The sequence below is a fragment of the Triticum aestivum genome, chromosome 2D, assembly GCF_018294505.1.
Source record: "Triticum aestivum cultivar Chinese Spring chromosome 2D, IWGSC CS RefSeq v2.1, whole genome shotgun sequence".
In the NCBI taxonomy this organism is placed as follows: Eukaryota; Viridiplantae; Streptophyta; class Magnoliopsida; order Poales; family Poaceae; genus Triticum; species Triticum aestivum.
Window position 1 is genome coordinate 450,458,679 of NC_057799.1, and position 19,583 is coordinate 450,478,261.

The 19,583-nt window shown below is 45.0% G+C and overlaps 1 protein-coding gene and 1 long non-coding RNA gene across 2 annotated transcripts; one reads left to right on the forward strand and one right to left on the reverse strand.

The window, feature by feature from the left end:
• Positions 1-1,432: 1,432 nt before the first annotated feature.
• On the reverse strand, positions 1,433-7,565 carry LOC123053763 (homeobox protein Hox-B3). Its single transcript, XM_044477308.1, has 7 exons — positions 7,211-7,565; positions 6,598-6,697; positions 6,420-6,485; positions 4,103-4,217; positions 3,129-3,211; positions 2,973-3,034; positions 1,433-1,841 (listed from the first exon to the last, which is right to left on the reverse strand). Exons 1-7 carry the CDS (start codon positions 7,426-7,428, stop codon positions 1,733-1,735), a joined length of 753 nt encoding a protein of 250 aa, XP_044333243.1. The 5' UTR covers positions 7,429-7,565; the 3' UTR covers positions 1,433-1,732.
• Positions 7,566-16,685: 9,120 nt separating this feature from the next.
• On the forward strand, positions 16,686-19,320 carry LOC123053764 (uncharacterized). Its single transcript, XR_006425806.1, has 3 exons — positions 16,686-17,146; positions 17,781-18,143; positions 18,877-19,320. It is a non-coding gene; the product is annotated as an uncharacterized lncRNA (long non-coding RNA).
• Positions 19,321-19,583: the final 263 nt, after the last annotated feature.

Genomic DNA, 19,583 nt, shown 5'->3' on the forward strand with positions numbered 1-19,583 from the left:
TGGAATTTATTTTATGTATTGTGTGAAGTGGCGATTGTAAGCCAACTCTCATTATCCCATTCTTGTTCATTACATGGGATTGTGTGAAGATGACCCTTCTTGCGACAAAACCACAATGCGGTTATGCCTCTAAGTCGTGCCTCGACACGTGGGAGATATAGCCGCATCGTGGGCGTTACACAACAGTTGAAGATTACTTATGTTGCAGCAAAGATACCGCTCCTACATGACCGCGGAAAATCATGCCAGCCGCAGTCATGTTGTCTTCCTTCACCAAATCTCCATCAATGTTCAATTTGGCATGGTGCATGTCTGGAGGTTCCCACCATGGCCTAGATGTGATTTCATATGGGCTCTTTGGCCTAGTTCCAGAAAGGCAAATCACCTGCTAACCCCTTGATCGCTAGGAGCGATGCGATATTGCTTTATAGGAATCTGCGCGAGCGTTCGATCGAGACGGGGTTTATGGTGTGCGTCCTCGTTCCGAGCATATCAGATTCTTCACATGATCATCAGCAAAGGCTAGCCTCTGCACGCCTAGCAGTTTGTCTAGCAGGTGATTTAGAGCTTGAAATGTTACTTACTTTAGCTTTACAACAAAAAGAGAGAATTAGTGAAAGATTGTGTAATTGACTGAAATTTAGCCTTGAGTTCGGGCATGGCTGTTTTGGCTCTCGGGAGCATTTGCTTCAGCAATGAAAAGTAAATTCAAAACAGGTAAGAAACAAATTTTAAAAAACTGAACTTTTCATTGTACATATTCATATGTTAGTGTCCAAAGCGTACCTGACAAATTTCATGTGAAACGGAACACTAGTTTCGCCAACAAAAAAACAGTTAAATAGTCAAGAAATGCCAAAAAAAATGGTCATCTGGTTTGCATTTTTTGCGCAGGTAGAAATGCTTGGGCATTCCACCTAAGCATTTGCAGATAACATTTAGACAAGAATATGTACATGTCTAATTTTTCAACTTTTTTTACATCTACAAAAAAGAAATGGCGGGCAGAAGCAAATGCTCCCCAGAGCCGAATTGAATGTCGGCTTGAGTTCAGATGAACGGAGGAAAACATTCTACAGAAAAATATGAGGCTGATTGGTTTAAGGTCAATATCCTGTGATGTATAAATACCGCATTTTAGCCCGGACTCCATTACCATTTTTCGCTAAATTGTGCGCTTTCTAGCATTCTTTTGAGCAAGTAAGTGACCAAAAAAGCATCTGAAGTCATACAGTAGCAATTATTTATCATCAGATACCATAACCATTTTATCTAGCCCGGGCATGGCAAACTTGAGCATCAGATAAAGATATCCGACCCAAGACATAGCGAATTAGACATTACATCAACCAAAAGAGAGCTCAACTTCCTACCGCGATGTAACGAAGGCAAGTATATTACTTAAATTTAAGGAAAGACTGCACAGAACAACTCAAACTAAGGCCAACTCACATATTCCATCACATTCACATTAGGCTATTACACTACAAAGAATGCCAGAGTTAAACTCACAACTGCAGTAAAAGCAACCCCTGGTAGCCCTGTACATGTTCCAACCCCCTAATTTGAGTAACAGTTGGAAGATCAACATCTGCAGATACATATATGACATGAGGAAGGATCTAAAACGAACGAACTAGGGCCAAGGCTGGCATTTTTCTTAGGAGTATTATTTTTGCTGCCTATCTAAGGGGCTCTTCAGACTATGGAAAACACATTCCATTCACTATCACTACTGCATAGGTACAGTTGGCCTGGGGAGTATGGAGTTGACAAGCTCCTCGTTTATCTTCACGGGTAGTGGTGGCATCTGCTTCATGATCTCTGGGGCATCATTCATCCTGCAAGCATGTCGCGTGCAAATTATAACTCCACTCGATTCCTCTATGAATGAAACTCAGCCATCATGCTTATTCTTGAAAGGAAAAAGGAATAATGATTTGAATCTTAGAATCCTTAACTCTGGAGACGAAAAACTTTATGCAAATTAAGGGCTCCTTTGATTCAAAGGAATTCTATAGGATTTTTGGAGGATTGAAATCCTTCGGAATTTTTCCTACGTTTGTCCTTTGATTCATAGGATTGAATCCCATAGGAATTTTTCCAATGGAATCTTTTGTACTACTCCCTCCGTTCGGAATTACTCGTCGCAGAAATGGATGTATCTAGATGTATTTTAGTTCTAGATACATCAATTTTCGCGACAAGTAATTCCGAACGGAGGGAGTACATTTCATAGGAAATCTAACTCCACTCCAACCACTTTTTACAATTCCTTCGCTTTTCTCGTGAAATCAAACACTCCTTGCTAATCCTATAGGATTCAAGTGCGCATGACACTCCAATCCTATATTTTTCTATATGATCAAGTATTGGCATCTTGACGGGTACGAGCATCCGGTCACTTTTTTACAATGAAAAAAAAGACGAGCTCCAAAAGTGGATTTGATTAAGCGGACGGATATTGGTTTTCTTGAATTTCTCATGCCGCAAGAAACTGACCTTATAGGCCTTTAAGTTTCTTGTAGCAATAGTAGTAACACTGACTAGCAGATGTTTCGCCAAAAAAAAAAATTGGCTAGCAGATGAATCCACACAAGACATTCATCTACTGTGAACACACATATGTGACGTGCCAATGTCGGAAGAATTGACAGTCCTAAAGACAAAATTTATCCTTTCCTTGCGTGATACAAATTACTGTGCCTACTGATAAAAGTGTCTAAAAAGGATACTGATCAATACAGTAATAAATAACAAAAAAAGGCTTGAACTGATGTCATGGATTCGTCATTTTCAAAATTTAAGAATATACGGAAAAAAAAAACAAGGGAATGAAAGCATACTCTTTTAACACTCTGAGTATGTTACCGGATCAATACTTAATAACAAAAGCCTTAAACTGATGTCATCATCATTTCGAAAAATTAAGAATATAAAATACAGTATAAGGCAAGGAAATGAAATCATACTCTTTCAACACCCTGAGTATGTTATCTCGAGTTTGGCACAGCAGAGAGATGTTATCCTGTATCTGGAGATGAAAGAATTCAAGTAAGAAAAACAGTCTTCATTTACAAGTGTGCATAAATCATCACCAAAATAGTCTTCAAGTTTTAAAATGATACCTGCATGGTGCCAAGGTTAGTTGAAATTTGACTTAAAACCTGGGCGTTAGTTTCAAGGAGTTCTCCTGTTGGACCTCCAATTGCTACAGAAAGGAAATAAAAGTGAGGAAATGAGCAACTTGGAGTCTAGGCCATCAATGACAATAGTCATGATATTTAAAAACTGGGAGATAAATCACTCTTGAACATAAAAAAAACATTATTCAGAAGGATAATGCGAGCAATAAACATGTATGACTATTCTCAAAATAGTTTTTGACTTAACATTTCGAAATGCACAGAGATGCCAAGACCCATGTGACTATAGACTACATGTCACCTAGTTCACATGCACAAAAAGTTGTGTTTGCTAGTGTCCTTAACCAGGTTATTGCCCTGACACCCACTATCAAGAAGAAATAAACAAAGCAAGCTGCAGTGGAACTTGAATCTAGAAACACAACTCCAGTACTTCACCCAAATAATTCTAATTCCAGGCATCCAAGCCATACAAGAATCATTTGAGAGCGATAACCGCACAATTCTCACCGGCATATGAAGGACCACATTTTTGTTCAACGGACGGATCTGTATCTAAGATATGAGAAATATGTGACCAAGATTATAACAACTGATCAAATCCTCCGACACAGGATATTAGATACCAAAGGCATAGGGAACTGCATTTCTATTGAACTGAGCTGGTTCCAAAACTGAATCAAAGTGGTGTTAATTGTAGAGTATAACCAACAGCGTGTATCATAATGATTTTCTTAAGAATATAAAAAAAACATGTCAGTTGATGGCTAATATGATGTTGGAATCAACGATATGAAAACATTTATTGCATATCAGCAGAACCGGTCCTACATCATATAAGCAGGTTATTTCTTTCACTTCATGCAACACATACAGTCCTACATTGCAGCAAATAAAAACAAGGACCAAACTAGAGAGTCAACTGAAATAATTCAGCGAACATCAATATGAGTTACCTTTGGATGAAATTTCGTCATCATCAATGGGAAGTGCTGGAAGGGAGTATGGCGGAACACTCGGCCTTCCAGCTATATGAACAGGTGGTTTTGATGAAGAATCTGCAACCTTCTCCTGCAGCAGTGAGCGGCTGTCAGTTACAAGTTTATTAAAATTTAAATGAGGCGCATTAGCTACATGATCGTGTACAGCTGCCATGTGTGCGCTTGGGTAAGGGCCCTGCGGCCTGGTTGAGGTGAATGGGGCACCAGCACAAGGGCAGTGGAGAATGAAAAGACTATGGCCCTGTTTGTTTGCGCTTCTGCTTCTGCTTTTGCAGCTTTTCCACTTTGGCAAAAAAGCAAAAAAAAGCTCCTAAATAGGTGCTTTTTGCTTCGGCTTTTGGCTTATACCATCATATAACAATATTGATTCATAAGCCAAAAGCCGAAGCAAAAAGCCCCTATTTAGGAGCTTTTGTAGCTTTCTTGCCAAAGTGGAAAACCCTTGCTTATTCCTTGCTTTGTGACAGGATAACTGTGTTGTACTTATATAGCTGGCCACAAAACAAGATCTAATGTATACCAAAGATACAATCCATCTATCCAAACATAAAAATGCACTTAACTCACCAGCATACCTTATGTCTAAGTTCCTAACATGAAAGTATGAATCTTTTTAACTGAAAACCGTAGGGAGGCCCCAACAGTAAATTATATTAAGAAAAGAAAGTATGAATCTAATTCATCCACTTGTGTAACTATGGTGCCAGCAATGCCACAGTCCTCAGCAGGACCTAGGAATGGCCACTGCTCTGATGCAGTCCCCCTGACAGACTTGGGTGGGCAGCCACACCGCCATGAAATAATGGAGCAGAAAGATTAGTACCACTCCCCCCGTCCAAATATATAAGTCCCCCTTGACTAACAAAATATGAGTTATAGGCTATAAAAGTTAGGCTCAAATTCATAGTCAAAATTAGGGTCACATTCGAGGGGGGCTTATATACATGGACAGAGGGAGTGTAAAACATATTATGGGATGTTTGGGTTGAAAATTAATAGAGCAAAGGCCAGGCTACATTTGTACAAAATAGAACAAGTTCCATAAAAATATGATGTATCTTCAAGCATGAGTTTGTGGCTTAAGACCGTCTCCAGTGTTGCAGGAAAGCGATTTGAAGCGAGTAATGAGTTGGTTTCATAGTTTCATACAATGGAGCAGGCAATTCGAAGTGGGAAAGCTTGAAGTCGAACCAACTTGTTGGTTAGATTCCAAGACAATAAATAATGAAAAATACTAGTGAGAACTTGCGTCGACCAGTTGGCTAGCTAGAGCAGGCTGAAATGCTCACAGCCCGCCGACCCGTGCTCAAGGCTCAGCCTCCGCTGGGTTGGTGTTCACCTTTCTTCTTAAAAAATGCACCAATGGCTAGTATTGGTTGGTCGAGTTTCTTTACAAAACAATACTAGTACTCCCTGTCACCTGTCAGCACTGCTGCTATCCTCTACGCTGCTATTCTCTTGCCTTTCCCATCAACATTGCTGCCGCTGCTATTCTCTTGCCATTGTTGGTGACAGAGGAAGATAGGGTTTACGAATTAAAACATTATGAACCTTAATTGAAGGAGGGAATAGTATGTATGGCCACCGGTGGCTAGCATTGAGATTTCATTTTTGGGCTAGCAGAGCGATTTGCCATCGCTTGCGGTGGATTTTTGGATGGTGTCCCGTTAAGTTTGGATGAGGAGAGAAGGAACCGGAGGGGGAAGAAAACATGCCTGGATCCCGTTTTGTTACCGTTTTCTTTAGTTCTGAAGGTAACTCCCAAACATTGATGTTATGCACTGGAAGGAAAAATCTCAATGATTCCAATTGTAACCCTTTCTACAACGCAACATTGGAGACGATCTAACAAGCTAAATACTGGACACTAAAGAGTTTCATTCAAGTTCAGAAAAATGTTCTGCCTCACACTCTGTCAATACGTGAAAGGAGTGTACATCCTTGCGTTTATAAAATGGATATTTCAATGTAACCACATGAAGTTCACATATGCATCTGCAGTGCATAGTCATTGATGAAAGTTTTAGCAGAAAAATTCCAACGCATAATCGAATATCCAAGAAATACTAGTAGAATAATATGCTCGATCTTTAGAGCAGATTTCTTCCTTTGGGAAACAAACCTACAAAAGTTAGTCGATCTGGAGGAACCACTCAAACTTGCCAAACTATGCGCAACCAAATGCTGGCATTTCCCAACTTGCTACAGCACTGATTTTTCTAGTTGCATTATAACAGTCATAAAAATTGAGGAAAAAGGGAAATTGGCAAACCTTTTTGTCCTTGCTTTTCTTTGATGAGCTGTGGTCCTCTTTCTTTCTTTTACCACTCTCCTTTTTCTGTAGGTTGAATGCATAGCATCAGATCATTGCTGAAACCCAGTAAGAGACTGGGTACCAGTACCATGATAATAGAAATGCAAAAGGTGCATTCCAAGTCTATATTACTCACACTCATCCATCTACACCGCAAAGCCACATCTCGAACTGTTTTCTCTGGCAACTTCATTGCTATTTTTGCATACCGAATAACAGGCGCATCAGATGCATACCTGAGAGCAAATATGGAGGAACATCAATAAAACTGTGAGGTGCAAAAACTATGGTGCACAAAGTTAGCGAATTCATAGAGCCCCTCAAAATGTTGTTAAAACAGTGAATGCTACTTTCGAACCCAAATCAATCTTGACTCTGCTGTCATTTTGATGACAACAAACCGAATAATGGCGTAATATACCGTGTGACAGAATAAAGCATATCTATATGGACAGAGAAGAAAGGGTGGATAATATATATATATTCTGAGAACATTATTCACATGCCCAAGTACCACTAACATTTCAAGAAGAAGCATATTCACATGTCAACCTGAGGGGGGAAGATTGATTAATCTGAACCCAGAAGGAGGCAGTGGCAACTTGTAATCTCCACTACATGACAACGAACCTACTTAATTCTCAGAGTTATCGACGAATTATAGCCACAGACGTCCGAAGTAAGAACTCAAACCCTCCGCCTCATCCAAATTGACGAAATCCCAAAACCCGCGTAGCCCAACAACTCACTTGACGAGCAGCTCGTCGAGGATGGCCTGCTCCTCCGGCGTCCACTCCCGCGACAGGCCCGGGTCGTGCCGGAGCGCCGCCGCCGTGCCGCCGGAGCTAGGGTTTGCTCCCCCTCCCCCGCCCCCACCTCCTCCGCCGCCGCCGCCGCCGCCGCCGCTAGAGTGGGACCCGTTCTGGGCGGCGGCGCTGGCGGGCGGCGGGTGCCCGTTGGCGCCCATGCCTCCCAATTGGCGCGAATATTTTGGCTCCCTGGGAGAAGCTGGAGCTGCTGCTTCTCAGCGAGTGTTGGGGGAGCTCCTGTCTCTCCTCTCCTCTTCCCGCTACGAGTGGATGTGGGGAATAAAGAAGTTTTTTCCTTTTATTTTGGGGATCTTCTCGATCCATTTGGGGGTTATATGTTGGAGCCGTTCGCACTGTGCGACCGTAGGCAGTGTTTTCTTTTCAAAACTGCCCTTCTTTGCGGAAAACCGGCGTCTTTTGGGGTGTAAAACCAGTGCTTGCAGTAACGTGTACCGGATAAAATGCGTATTGATACTAGGTATGGTATTAATTACATGCTGATAGGAGGTAGGATATTAATTGCTTATTGATAGTATTAGGATGAATATTAATGATATATTAATTATGATGCTCCGTGGATAAACCTGTGAATAGTTTGGTCTGGAACCATAGTTTCAAAAAAAAATTGAAGGAAAGCAAAGCTTTATAGATTAACGACGTGCGGGCATATCGCCCGACACACAAGCAGCCACTTTGGGCGATACAAGAGTGTCCCACTCCACACACGTGTTTGGTAGACTGTTACAACCGATTTGGGCTAGCTCATGCGCAGCAGAGTTCAGGGTTCGCCTACATGAGCTAACACTCCAGCTGGAAAACCACAGCTTCAGTTGAAGCTTCACGTCCTCAATGATCACTGCATATGGCGAGGCGTCAACTTTCCTGATGTCCATCGCATCAGCCAGCAGCTCGCAATCCGTCTCAAACGCCACCCTGATGGCTCCCAGCTCTGTTGCTGTAGTTACTGCCGCTGCTAGAGCATTGACTTCTGCACCAAAAGCATCATAAACTTGCTCTTGCCGCCCGGCCCTGGCGCAAACGACCTGCCCTGTGCTATCACGAGCCACAACCCCCCATCCACTGTGAGAATTCCCAGGAGTGAACGCACCGTCAAGGTTAAACTTGGTGACATCATGTGCAGGCGGCTGCCATTTCTCAGGGGCCTGCTTAGGCTTGGCTGGTAAGAATACCTGCTCATACTCAAGTGCATCACAACGCGCTCGCCTCGCAACCTCCACTGCAGACACAGGGGCCTCTCCCTCTCTGACTTTGTTTCTGTTATTCCACCAATGCCACCAAAAGGATATGATTAGCACTCCTTTCTTCTCATCTAGCCCCCATAGAGAGTCAAGCATCGCATGCACACCCCCAATCCCCTCCAGCCGAGAACGCTCTACTTCCATCCCCAGGTGCCTCCATACCTCCTTCACAGCCTTACATTTAATGAACAGGTGGCCACCATCCTCTTCGCCTCTACCGCACATAAAGCAGCTGGATGATTCAAGATTTATACCACGTCTTTCCAAGTTGTTGCATAAAGCTAGTGACTCATGGCGAATACGCCAGACAAACATTTGTAGCTTCGGTGGACAGGGAATCTTCCATATCCGCTTCCAACTTTGGTCCGGGCAGTGATCAAGCTGACCAGCGCTGGCTGTGCTCGTACTTGGTGCTCCATTCCGTCTCTGGCTGTTCAGCTCCACTATTAGCTTATAGGCGCTTTTAACGGAGTGATTGCCCTTCTTATCAAAATGCCATGCTCTGAAATCTTCTACCCCCTCTCTCAACGGGATCTGGAGTATGTACCGCGCATCTTCCGCACAAAACGTGTCTCTAATGAGGCGCTCATCCCAGCTTCCCGTGATCAGGCTGATCAGCTCATGCACATGGTTCAGAAGACTAGAACCCTTCGGCGTTATCACGTGCCTCGACCAAGGCCTAGGTAGCCAAGGGTCCAGCCATATGTTGATTCTCTGGCCGTCGCCAACCCTCCAGATGTATCCCTGTTTCACTACATCCAGCCCCTGCAGAATACTACGCCAAGCGTACGAAATCCCGTCATGGGCCACTGCCTCCAGCGCCGAGCAGTCAGGGAAATAGCGGGCCTTTAGTATCCTGGCACACAAACTTGTTGGGTTCTGCACAATCCTCCACCCTTGCCGCGACAACATTGCTAAGTTAAATTGGTGCATATCTCGGAACCCTAGCCCACCCATGGCTTTGGGCTGTGACAATTTCTCCCAACTGAGCCAATGCATGGCATTTTGTTTATCTTGCTGACTCCACCAAAAGTTACGCAGTAGTGTGTTCAACTCCGAACAGAAGGTCTTAGTCAGATCAAAACATGACATAGCGTAGGTGGGTATGGCCTGCCCCACCGCCTTCACCAAAGCCTCCTTACTTTCCTTTGCTAGCAATCTCTCCTGCCATCCATAAACACGTCCACATATATTCCTCTTGATGTAGCTAAAAGCTCTCTTCCTGGATCGCCCCACGTGGACTGGCAACCCTAAATATTTTTCATTCCAATCCTCACTGTGTATACCCAACTCGGCCTTTACTGCAGTTCTATCATTATCGCATGTGTTAGGGCTGAACATAATTGCAGATTTTTTTTCCGTGTTTATACACTGCCCCGAGCACGCTTCATATAACTGCAATGCTTCCTGTTGGTCTGCTCTGATCAGGAGCATGGAGTCGTCCGCAAATAGTAGATGTGATACACACGGTGCCCTTGGGCAGATCTTCACTCCGTGCATCACCCCCTTCTCTTCTGCATCCAATAACAGCACCGACAATCCTTCCGCACAGATGACAAAAAGATAGGGGGAGATGGGGTCCCCCTGTCGGAGACCACGCGATGGGCTAAACTGTTGGGTCAGACCCCCATTCACCTTAATCTGGTACCGAACAGTCCGAACACATCTCATGACAAGCGCAACCCACCTCCTACTAAACCCCAACTTGCTTAACATAGCCTTCAAAAAGCTCCATTCAACCCTATCGTATGCCTTACTCATGTCTGCCTTAATTGCCGCGACTCCACTCCTCCCATTCCTTTTGTTCATCAGATAATGAGATATTTCATAGGCTGTTAGCACGTTATCTGTGATAAGTCTCCCTGGCACAAAGGCACTTTGGTTTTCGGAGATCACATCAGGCAGTACCACCTTTAGTCTATTTGCTATGACCTTCGAAACAAGTTTGTACACGACATTGCATAGGCTAATGGGACGGAGATCTTTGATCCTTTTTGGGTTCTTCACCTTGGGAATAAGCACAGCCATAGTATCATTCCACCCCTCCGGGAAGTCTCCTCCGTTCAGAACGTTCAGAACTTCCTCCACGACTCGGTCCCCCATAAAATGCCAATGGCGCTTGAAGACGATCACCGGCATACCATCTGGCCCGGGAGCTTTGAGATCACCAATATGATCGAGAGCAGCTTTCACCTCTGCTCTAGTATATTCAGCCTCCAGGACTGCGTTCATTGTATTTGAGACACGTGGTTGCACCTTGCCAATCAGCTCATCTAGCCGATGTGGATTAGAAGAAGTGAACAGATCCTGAAAAAATGAGCACACATAATTAGTTAGAGCCTCTCCCTCATCCACCACCGTGCCATTCTCCCTTCGGATCTCCTTTAATCTGTTGGATTTCTTCCTCACAGAAGCTACGGACTGCAGGTACTTAATGTTTTTATTCCCTCCCCTCAACCACCACATATGTGCCCTCTGTTTCAGCTGGGTATACTTCTTCTCTTTCAGTCCCTCCAACATAGCACGCAGCCTTGCTTCCTCCCTGATTTTTCCTTCAGAGACCGGAGCCTTCATACACCTCTCCAGGTCACCCCGAGCCTTCTTTATTCTCCCATCTAATTCTCCCACTACTTCTCTACTCCATACACTTATATCCTTGGCAACACTTTGAAGGCCTCGGGTGACACCACTCCCCCCTCCTTGATAACTTCTCTCCCACGCTTTTCTTATGATATCCTCACACCCATCTTCCTGCAGCCAACGTGCTTCAAACCTGAAGTTACGGTCTCCCCTCTTCCACCCTTTCTCCGTCCCCTCAAGATGCACCACCACCGGTCTATGGTCGGAATGTCGCGGCTCACCATTCACCACCGCATAATATGGAAAGGCCGTGCACCGGTCATTGTTTGCGGTGGCCCGGTCCAACCTTTCACATATATATGTTCGCATTTCCTTTCTATGATTTCTCCAAGTATACAGGTCACCTTCAAACCCAATATCTCTCAGCTCACAGAAGTTCAATGCTTGGCGAAAATCATCGAGGTAACGTTGCGGTCGGTCAGCACCTCCAAGCTTCTCGCTACTTGTCAGAACTTCATTGAAATCGCCAAGGCACAGCCACGGGCGTCCACCTTGGTGTTGCTGTTTCAGAATGCGCATCATCTTCCACATCTCCTTCTTTCTCTCCATGGTCGATTCTCCATAAACCCCCGTGAGGCGCCACACCAGCCCATCCTCCCTTGTGATATCCACATCCACATGCCTCCTACCGTATGATCTGAGAGAAACATTCAACTCCTTCCGCCAAAACAATGCCACTCCCCTACCACTACTTTCGTCCTTCCACGCTACCATGTTGACGAGCCCCAACAACCACCTAAACCTCCCCAGCTGCTTCTCCTCCATCCGTGTTTCACAAAGGAACAAAACATCGGGATCCTCCACTCTCCCCAATTCGAGAAGAGAGCGAACTGCCGGGCCATTCCCGAGTCCCCGGCAGTTCCAGCTGATGATTTTCATTGCGTCCAGCGGGGCTGCTCCGGTAGCCCGGCCGATATATCTGTAGCATTTTGTGCATTTGCTGGCACACTCTGTCCTCCCTTCATGTTCTGAGCAACCATCTGGCCCTCGATCCCCTCCCCACACCCCCTCTTGGCACTCGCCTCCTCATCAACATCCATCTCCCCCACTCCTCTCTTTCCCAGCTTCACCTCCAGACTCTCCTGCGATCCCTGCTTCTCCGGTCGGTTCTTCCGTTTGAATCTACCACCCTTGCCCTTCATCCCGCTGCCCTCCGCCACCTCCCCTCCTGCCTTCATTGCATCTCCTCCCACTGCATTCTCCGTCATTGCACCCTCTCCTTCTTTAGCTGGTGTCACTTGAGTCTCCCCACCCGGAGTATTAACAATCTGAGCTTGGTCGATGGCCATCTTATTCTGTTCCGGGGCTTGCAGTTCGACTCGGGCCTCCGTAAACTGAATGCTTTTTGTAGCTTTGCTTCCTGCTGGCTCTCCCACGTTAGCAGCAATCTTCAGTGGGCTTGTCACCTCCTTCTCCTCACCCTTTGTATCCTGACCGCTATCTTTTGATGTTGTATCTTCCTTCCTCCAGGATACAGCATTACTATCTAAGCCTCTTGATCTCTTCCCCCATCCATACTGCCTCCTCCTCTCATGGCTACCTTCACTCCCACCATAGCTTCTGCTGCCCTGACCTCTCCCGTACGCGACTACCTCTGTCCTCTTCTTGTTCTCCTCCACCCTCAGCCATGGCCCATATTGCGGCGCTTCTCCTTTTGGAGGCTTCATCGCGCATTCCTTCTCCCCGTGCCCGATCACACCACAGGTATAGCAAAAATCCGGCATATATTCATATTCGAACCGGCACCATAGTAAGCCCTTCTTCTTCGTCGTCTTCTGGCACTCCTCTTCCCCTTCCATCGCAACCTCCCCTACCTTCTCCCCCTCCCTCTTATCCCTGTCCAGCACAAATCCCCTCATTAGAGGTTCCTTGATATTCAATTTGACCTTCAACCTAAGATATTTTCCTATAGCCTTCCCATCAGGACCGACATCCACGTCTACCAGCTCATGAAATTCTGCCCCGATCCGCTCTCCCGTGGCTCTATTCATTTGACCAAGAGGAAGGCCAAAGACACGGAGCCACATAGGAATGAGCTTGAATTCATATTCATCCACCGTTTTGTCTGGGTCAAATTCCTCCATTACCAGGAGCTCCTTGTCAAACCACCATGGCCCCTCCTCCAAAGCTCTCCTCCATCCAGACGCCTGTCGGAACGTGAACAAAAAGACATTCGTCTCCAACTCCTTGCAATCTAGCCCTTTGATCGGGCACCAGATTCGTCCCAACGTTTGACCTACCACACCAGCATGCGCTGGCTTCTCCGAGAACAGTTTTCCAATCGCTTGAGGATCCTCCGGTGCCCACTCGCAAGCCTTCCCCTTCTCCGCTTCCCCAATCTTGAGCCCCTTTCTCTCCGCCGCCGACAATTTCAAGCCTCTCATCAGCCCTTCCACGTCCTCCATCGCTCCTTACTCCTGCCTTGAAGAACCTGACTCAAAACCCTAGGGACTGACCGTGGTGTACGACTGCGATCCCTAGCTCGCAGAAGGCTTATGGTGGCTGGGGTGGTCGTGATGATGTGGTGGCGCGATCTGCCCCGATGGTGGATCCTTGGATGCAAGATCGGCAGAGGCGGCGTTGCAATCTTCCTACCGAGAACAGGGTTCCCAGCGAGATCGGGATCGCCAGAAAATCGCCTCTCCGTAAATTACGCTAACCGCCACCTCTAGGGGGCGGACTTCCCCAATTTGGTTTTCATGTTGGGCTGCTTTGGTTTGGTTGAAATGGGTTGACTCCCTATTGTAATTTAGTTTGGTGTGGGCTTCTGTAATTAATAAATTGGGTTGGTTTGGTCTGGACAGAAACAAATTGGTCTCAGATTGTTTAAGTCCATGGATAAAAACTAGTCTAGCGACCAGTTTGACCCCAACCGTCACGCGAGACATGACTCACACCCGGTCTGCGCCTGGTAGAACTTGTTCATGCAGAACACGAGGAGCCCAAAGCCGAAGCCTTCGACCATGCCGTTGACAATGGAGATGGCCGTGAGCTCGACATTGCTGATGTGGCCGACGAAGGCGACGACGACGAAGTCGATGAGGAACTTGAAGACCCCGTTCAGGATCATCGGCCCAGCGATCTGCCAAAGGGTCGTGCACACGTCCGGCAAGGTCTTGCAGCCGGCCACGTGTCATCGTCTCCGCGGCCGGTGCCATCATCTGCTCTTCCAGTGCACGCACGGACTGCGTACACTGAAGCTCCTCACACCAAGCTAGCGGTCGTTCATATGTGCCTCACACAACCTTTTTTAGTTCTGTACGTACATGTTAAGTTTGGGGTCCAAGTATTCCAGTGGCTGACCGACCCATGGTTTGAAACTTTGGGTTCAAACTGTATGTAGAAAATGGTCTGGATGGATTTGGCTTGAAAATACATCCAGTTTGGATTAGTTTGGATTGTAGCATTTTCAATTTGGTCTGGTTTGGTTTGATCACTGGAATTATACATGTATGGGTTGGTCTGGGTTTAGTTTGGATTACAAACTATTCCCAGGTTTATCCGTGGATATTAGTTGTATGGTAAATATGTTGAGTGTTCATCATTTGAGTAGTCTAGGTCGTCAGATTGACATAGTTTGATGTCGAGATTAGTTGGATCTTTTTTAGTCCTTTTTATTTTGGCAAATAGATATATAGATTTGTGTGGTTTTACAACTACTAGGGATGTGTTTGGTTCGTCGTTGGTAATAGATAACTCTAGATTATGTTTGTTTTGGTTGAGCCGTAATCCATTTACACGGTAACAGATCCCATCCTACAAGAAAATTGATTTCGTCCAAAATCAGATGTAATGGAAAACGGCATCACGTGTTACCAGTTATCTCTCCTCGTGATTTCTTCTCCGTGAGTCAGTAACAAACTCCAGCAAAAGCTTAGCCGCCCTGATTTCCTCCTTTCTAAGCCTGACGAAATCGATGAGGCGGAGCTGCTGGGGCATGGTGGCGCACCAATGAGGCCGAGAGAGGGAACGACCATGGCCCTGCCGTCAAATGATGGAGACGAGCACTTGCATGCTGGCTCAATGCCATCGCAGCAACTCTAGACATCGCACAAATGACACCTCTTTGTTGCTTCACATGTGGGCATCGTCTCCAGCTGTAGCAGACCACGTCGCATGTCTCTCCAAGTCAGATGAGCCAACCTGCAGTCACGACAATGATGACGAGTCGCTCGGCCAGCTCCACCATGTCGTCATTCGAACGACACCTCGACACTAACCTCAAGCTCTCCATCGGCACTGGCACAACAGCTGCTGCAACCTGGAGCCTCCGCCATGTAGAAGGGGGTGAGACGTGAGAGCACTGGCATCCTTTCAGTTAATAAACAAAAACTGAGATATGTGTAATTGATTACGTTACATCCCAATTAACCAAACAGGTTCCATTTTTCATCCATTTCGTTTACATTAACAATGTTATCTAATTACGCTTACATTTACATTCCTTTTCCAAACACCTCCTAAGAGTAACTCCATATATGACAGGTCCATGAATGATGAAAATGAACACAAGAAAAAAGAATTGGCAAAACTTGTTGAGTATCGCTTGGAGTTAGAAGAAATCCACTACTTGCAAAGATAAAGAACCGGGATTGAGAAATGGTGACCGCAACACTGCATCTTTTTCAAGCTTTTGCATCATCTAGGAGAAGGAAGAATTAGTGAAAAAATAATAAAGAATGGTAATGATGACGTTTTGGAAGCTATGGCAGCATTAAGATCACACATCCAGAATTATTTCATTAATCTTTTTACATTAGAGGTGCGGCAAAGTGAACCCGTATATTATTTAGAAACTCAAAACCAAGGTATCGGATCAAATGAATGATGTATTGATGGCACCATTCACTCGGGATGATGTTTTTATGCAGTTTTTAGCATTGATGGTTTCAAGGCACCAGGTGAATGGGCTTCATGCAATTTTCTTTAAGAAGTTCTGGCATATATTTGGGAGATGTGATTACTCAAGTGGTGTTGTTTGCTATTAACTCAAGACAAATACTGGCTCAATGGAATGATACCTCTATTGTTCTTATACCTAAGATTGAATCTCCTAAGCTGGTAACGCAATATAGGCCTATTAGCTTATACAATGTGCTTTATAAATTTATCTCAAAGATGCTGCCATCAAGATTGAAAATTAGTCTGCCAGACATTTTCTCTCCTACCCAAAGTGCCTTTGTACCCGTCAGACTTATCACTGATAACATCCTTAATGCTTATGAGTGTGTCCATAAGATTAAAAACAAAAGATCTCGGCAAGCAGGATTATGTGTAGTGAAGTTGGATATGCACAAGGGTTATGACCATGTATAATGACTTTTCTCGAGGAGCATGGTGTAGATATTTTGGTTCCATGAACAATGCTGAGCGACTAGTATAGAATCTGCACATCAGGTGCAAAAATAGAAAAATGATTCTGGACCGTTGGATTTGGGACGTATGGCACAGATCGAAGCGGAGGGGCCTGTACTCATAAGTATATGATTTTGTGCAAAAATGTCCCTTCGCTCCCCACTAATCTGCTTCAGGTCCTTCTTCTTCAAACGACTGATCTCCGTATAGCTCTCCTGTTTCCCTATTGCTCGTCGACAGTGGCGGCTGCACAGATCTGGTGCTTACCTGGTGGACGACGACTACTCCCTGGGCAGTTGCTCCCTGCCTCCTCCCCCTCCCACTCCGGCTTCCAGGTCTCTTGGCTCCATCTACTGCGCATCCCGACGACGCGTTGCACATCCTCGTCAGGGACCGGGCCGCCGCCGCCACGGTCTCCTCCACCCCGATGACCACGGGCTCCCCACCAGCTCAGCTGCCCATTTGTACCTTTCCGGCGCCAAGCTGGTAGTGGTCGAGTGGGCGGTGGTGCCTCCACGGTCGCCTCCTCCCTGGTACTCCTAGATCCAGCAGTATCTCACCGTAGGCAAGCTGGTGGTGCTCGATCTGCTCGCCTTCTTTGCCTTGCAGGCTCAGCATCAAGGTCAGCACCGTTTCTCCAACTCCCCTCCCCCTCTCCCTCCTACAGATTTCTCTCTAATCATCTAATGGCTTCTCCCCTCTCATGTGCTGCTTAGTACTGTATTTACCAGTGAACAACTTGTATGGCTTTGACTGGTTTCATTATTTTTTAAACACAACATGTTGTTTGTTGTTGTATGATATCCAAAAACACATTGGTCTGAAGATCGCACATTGTCAACAAGTGTCATCATAGCTCATATTTGTACTGTGACATGTTCAAGAAGTAGCATATCCATCTCTTTCACGTGACTGGCAACCACAACCCCTTTTAGAAGACTCAAAATCACATCAAGCTTAATTAGAATTCATCTCTCATTCACATTTTCTATCTCTGGTTGAAACGACGGACCTGTACAACTCTCTCTTGTGTGCTTTAGCCACTGATTGGAACGTAGTTTTTCTGCCCAGTAAACTGGTAAGGTATACATCCGTAAAATAAAATGGGCGGCCTTTAATTATGTGACTGGTTAGTCGTTTCAGGTCGTATTTTTTTACACCGGTTTTGCTAAATACACCTATATTCCGCGGTTTTGAAAACACTGCTCTGGCCGTCATTTCTCGCCTGGCATTCATCTCTCTCTATCGATCGACAGTACGAGCAGAGCATCGCCGGACGAAGCCACGGGCAACGCGACGAGGCATCGGCGACACTGACTGCGGTATTGACACCGTCTCCGCAGGTCCCTGATGTGGGTGCACCGCACTGCTTGGCGGTGCAAGGCCGGAGCTCCTGCCGACCATCAGGTTGAGGTGGCGAGGAGCAGGTGGCATGCAGACTGAATCAGGCGGAGAGCGCAGGCACTCGAAGACGCGACTCCTGAATGACGGCTTGACCATGGCGGTCGACAATCTGAAAATATCACCGGTAAAATACTGGTTGCTTCTATGGGATAATAAAATACACCGGTAAACTATTTACAGGCGTATACAAGGCCTCCAATTGGGGTCTTAAGGAGGTAAATAATTCTACTTGCTGTTAAACCCTCGCTGATTCTCCATAGAAAAACTTTTAAGGTTCTGAACTTGTTAGTGAAATTATGATTGAAGCAAGATTTTTTTAGAATCTCTAGTCTCTAAATACAAGAGCAGAAAATGGTTCTCTTCCATGTATTTGACTCATGTTTTTTGCTTTGGATCTGTGTGCGGACTTGCCTTTGTGCCGTCGTAATATGTTTATTTGTTTGTTGCTGTTAGAGTTTCAATTTACTTTTTTTGAACCAAAATTTGTGGGCAGCAATAAGGAAGTGCTGGCATTGCAATGTCATATCAGTGCTCCAGAGAAGTGTTCCTTTTTAGTTTTAACCATGCATTTTTTAAATTAATACTTGGTGACCAATGGAATCAATCAGAATAACAACTTCAGTGTAATGAAGGATAAAGCATTTTTACTTTCAGCTCCTCCCCGTGCTTGTGATGGATTGGTCCATTATCTGTTAATTTCTGCATAACAAAATGAAGGACTGGATGGTAAGCTTAACATTATCATCTCTCTAGTTAGACAATCACAGTGGTAAAAATAATTTGGGGGATAAGAATATTTTTTTGTGCTAGCAGCGAGCAGATATGTTCCTGCTAGTACAATGTATTGTTGATGCATATTCATTTCATTAGTTCATGAGGAAATACTTTAGGTGCCCTTGCACGTCTTGTACTCAAACTGAATAATTTGTTTGGTGTCATCTTTTCCAGAACATGAAGACTGAAGAGCAAGAAGCACTATAACTGGAGGCAAGAAGGGAGTATTTTTTCTTTCATGTGCTATCAAGATAACAAACCCGATGCAAGTTTTGGTAGCAATGTTTATTCAGCGGGCATCATTTCAGTCCTTCATTCTCAGGCTCGCTGTTCATGTACACCATGTCATGTTTGTCTAGCCGAATTAAGATAGATGACATGCACTCAAATATTTCTGCCCAGGATGATCCACTTAGACATGTATTCAGAAATTTGTGTGTCTTGTCATGTATTCAGAAATTGGTGCTTGACATGTACTCTCATATTTGTGTTTGGGGTGGTCCAACATGGGATGAACTAGTACAAGCAACTATTGTATAATTTGGGCATCAACGATGTGAAGATTTGAAATTGGGATAAAACGATTGGATATGAGAAAGTTGGGGTTCTTACTGCAAAGTCATGTTTTACATCTAACTGGCAGTAGGGGGGTTTTCGTGAAATGTACAATAAGTTGTCTGAGATGCCTCCACTCCAATCGTCCATATTCAATCCAACAGCCCAGGTTTCTTTTTCTATTCTTCTACCATAAGCTCAGCTTTTATACTAGTTGCTCCCTGAACAATGGATCAAAATGATGATGGCATTGTTAGCTCATCGAGGTATAAAGTGGTATTTAATTCTCAAGAGATGGGTATTTTCACCCCCTCCGAGAGGTATTA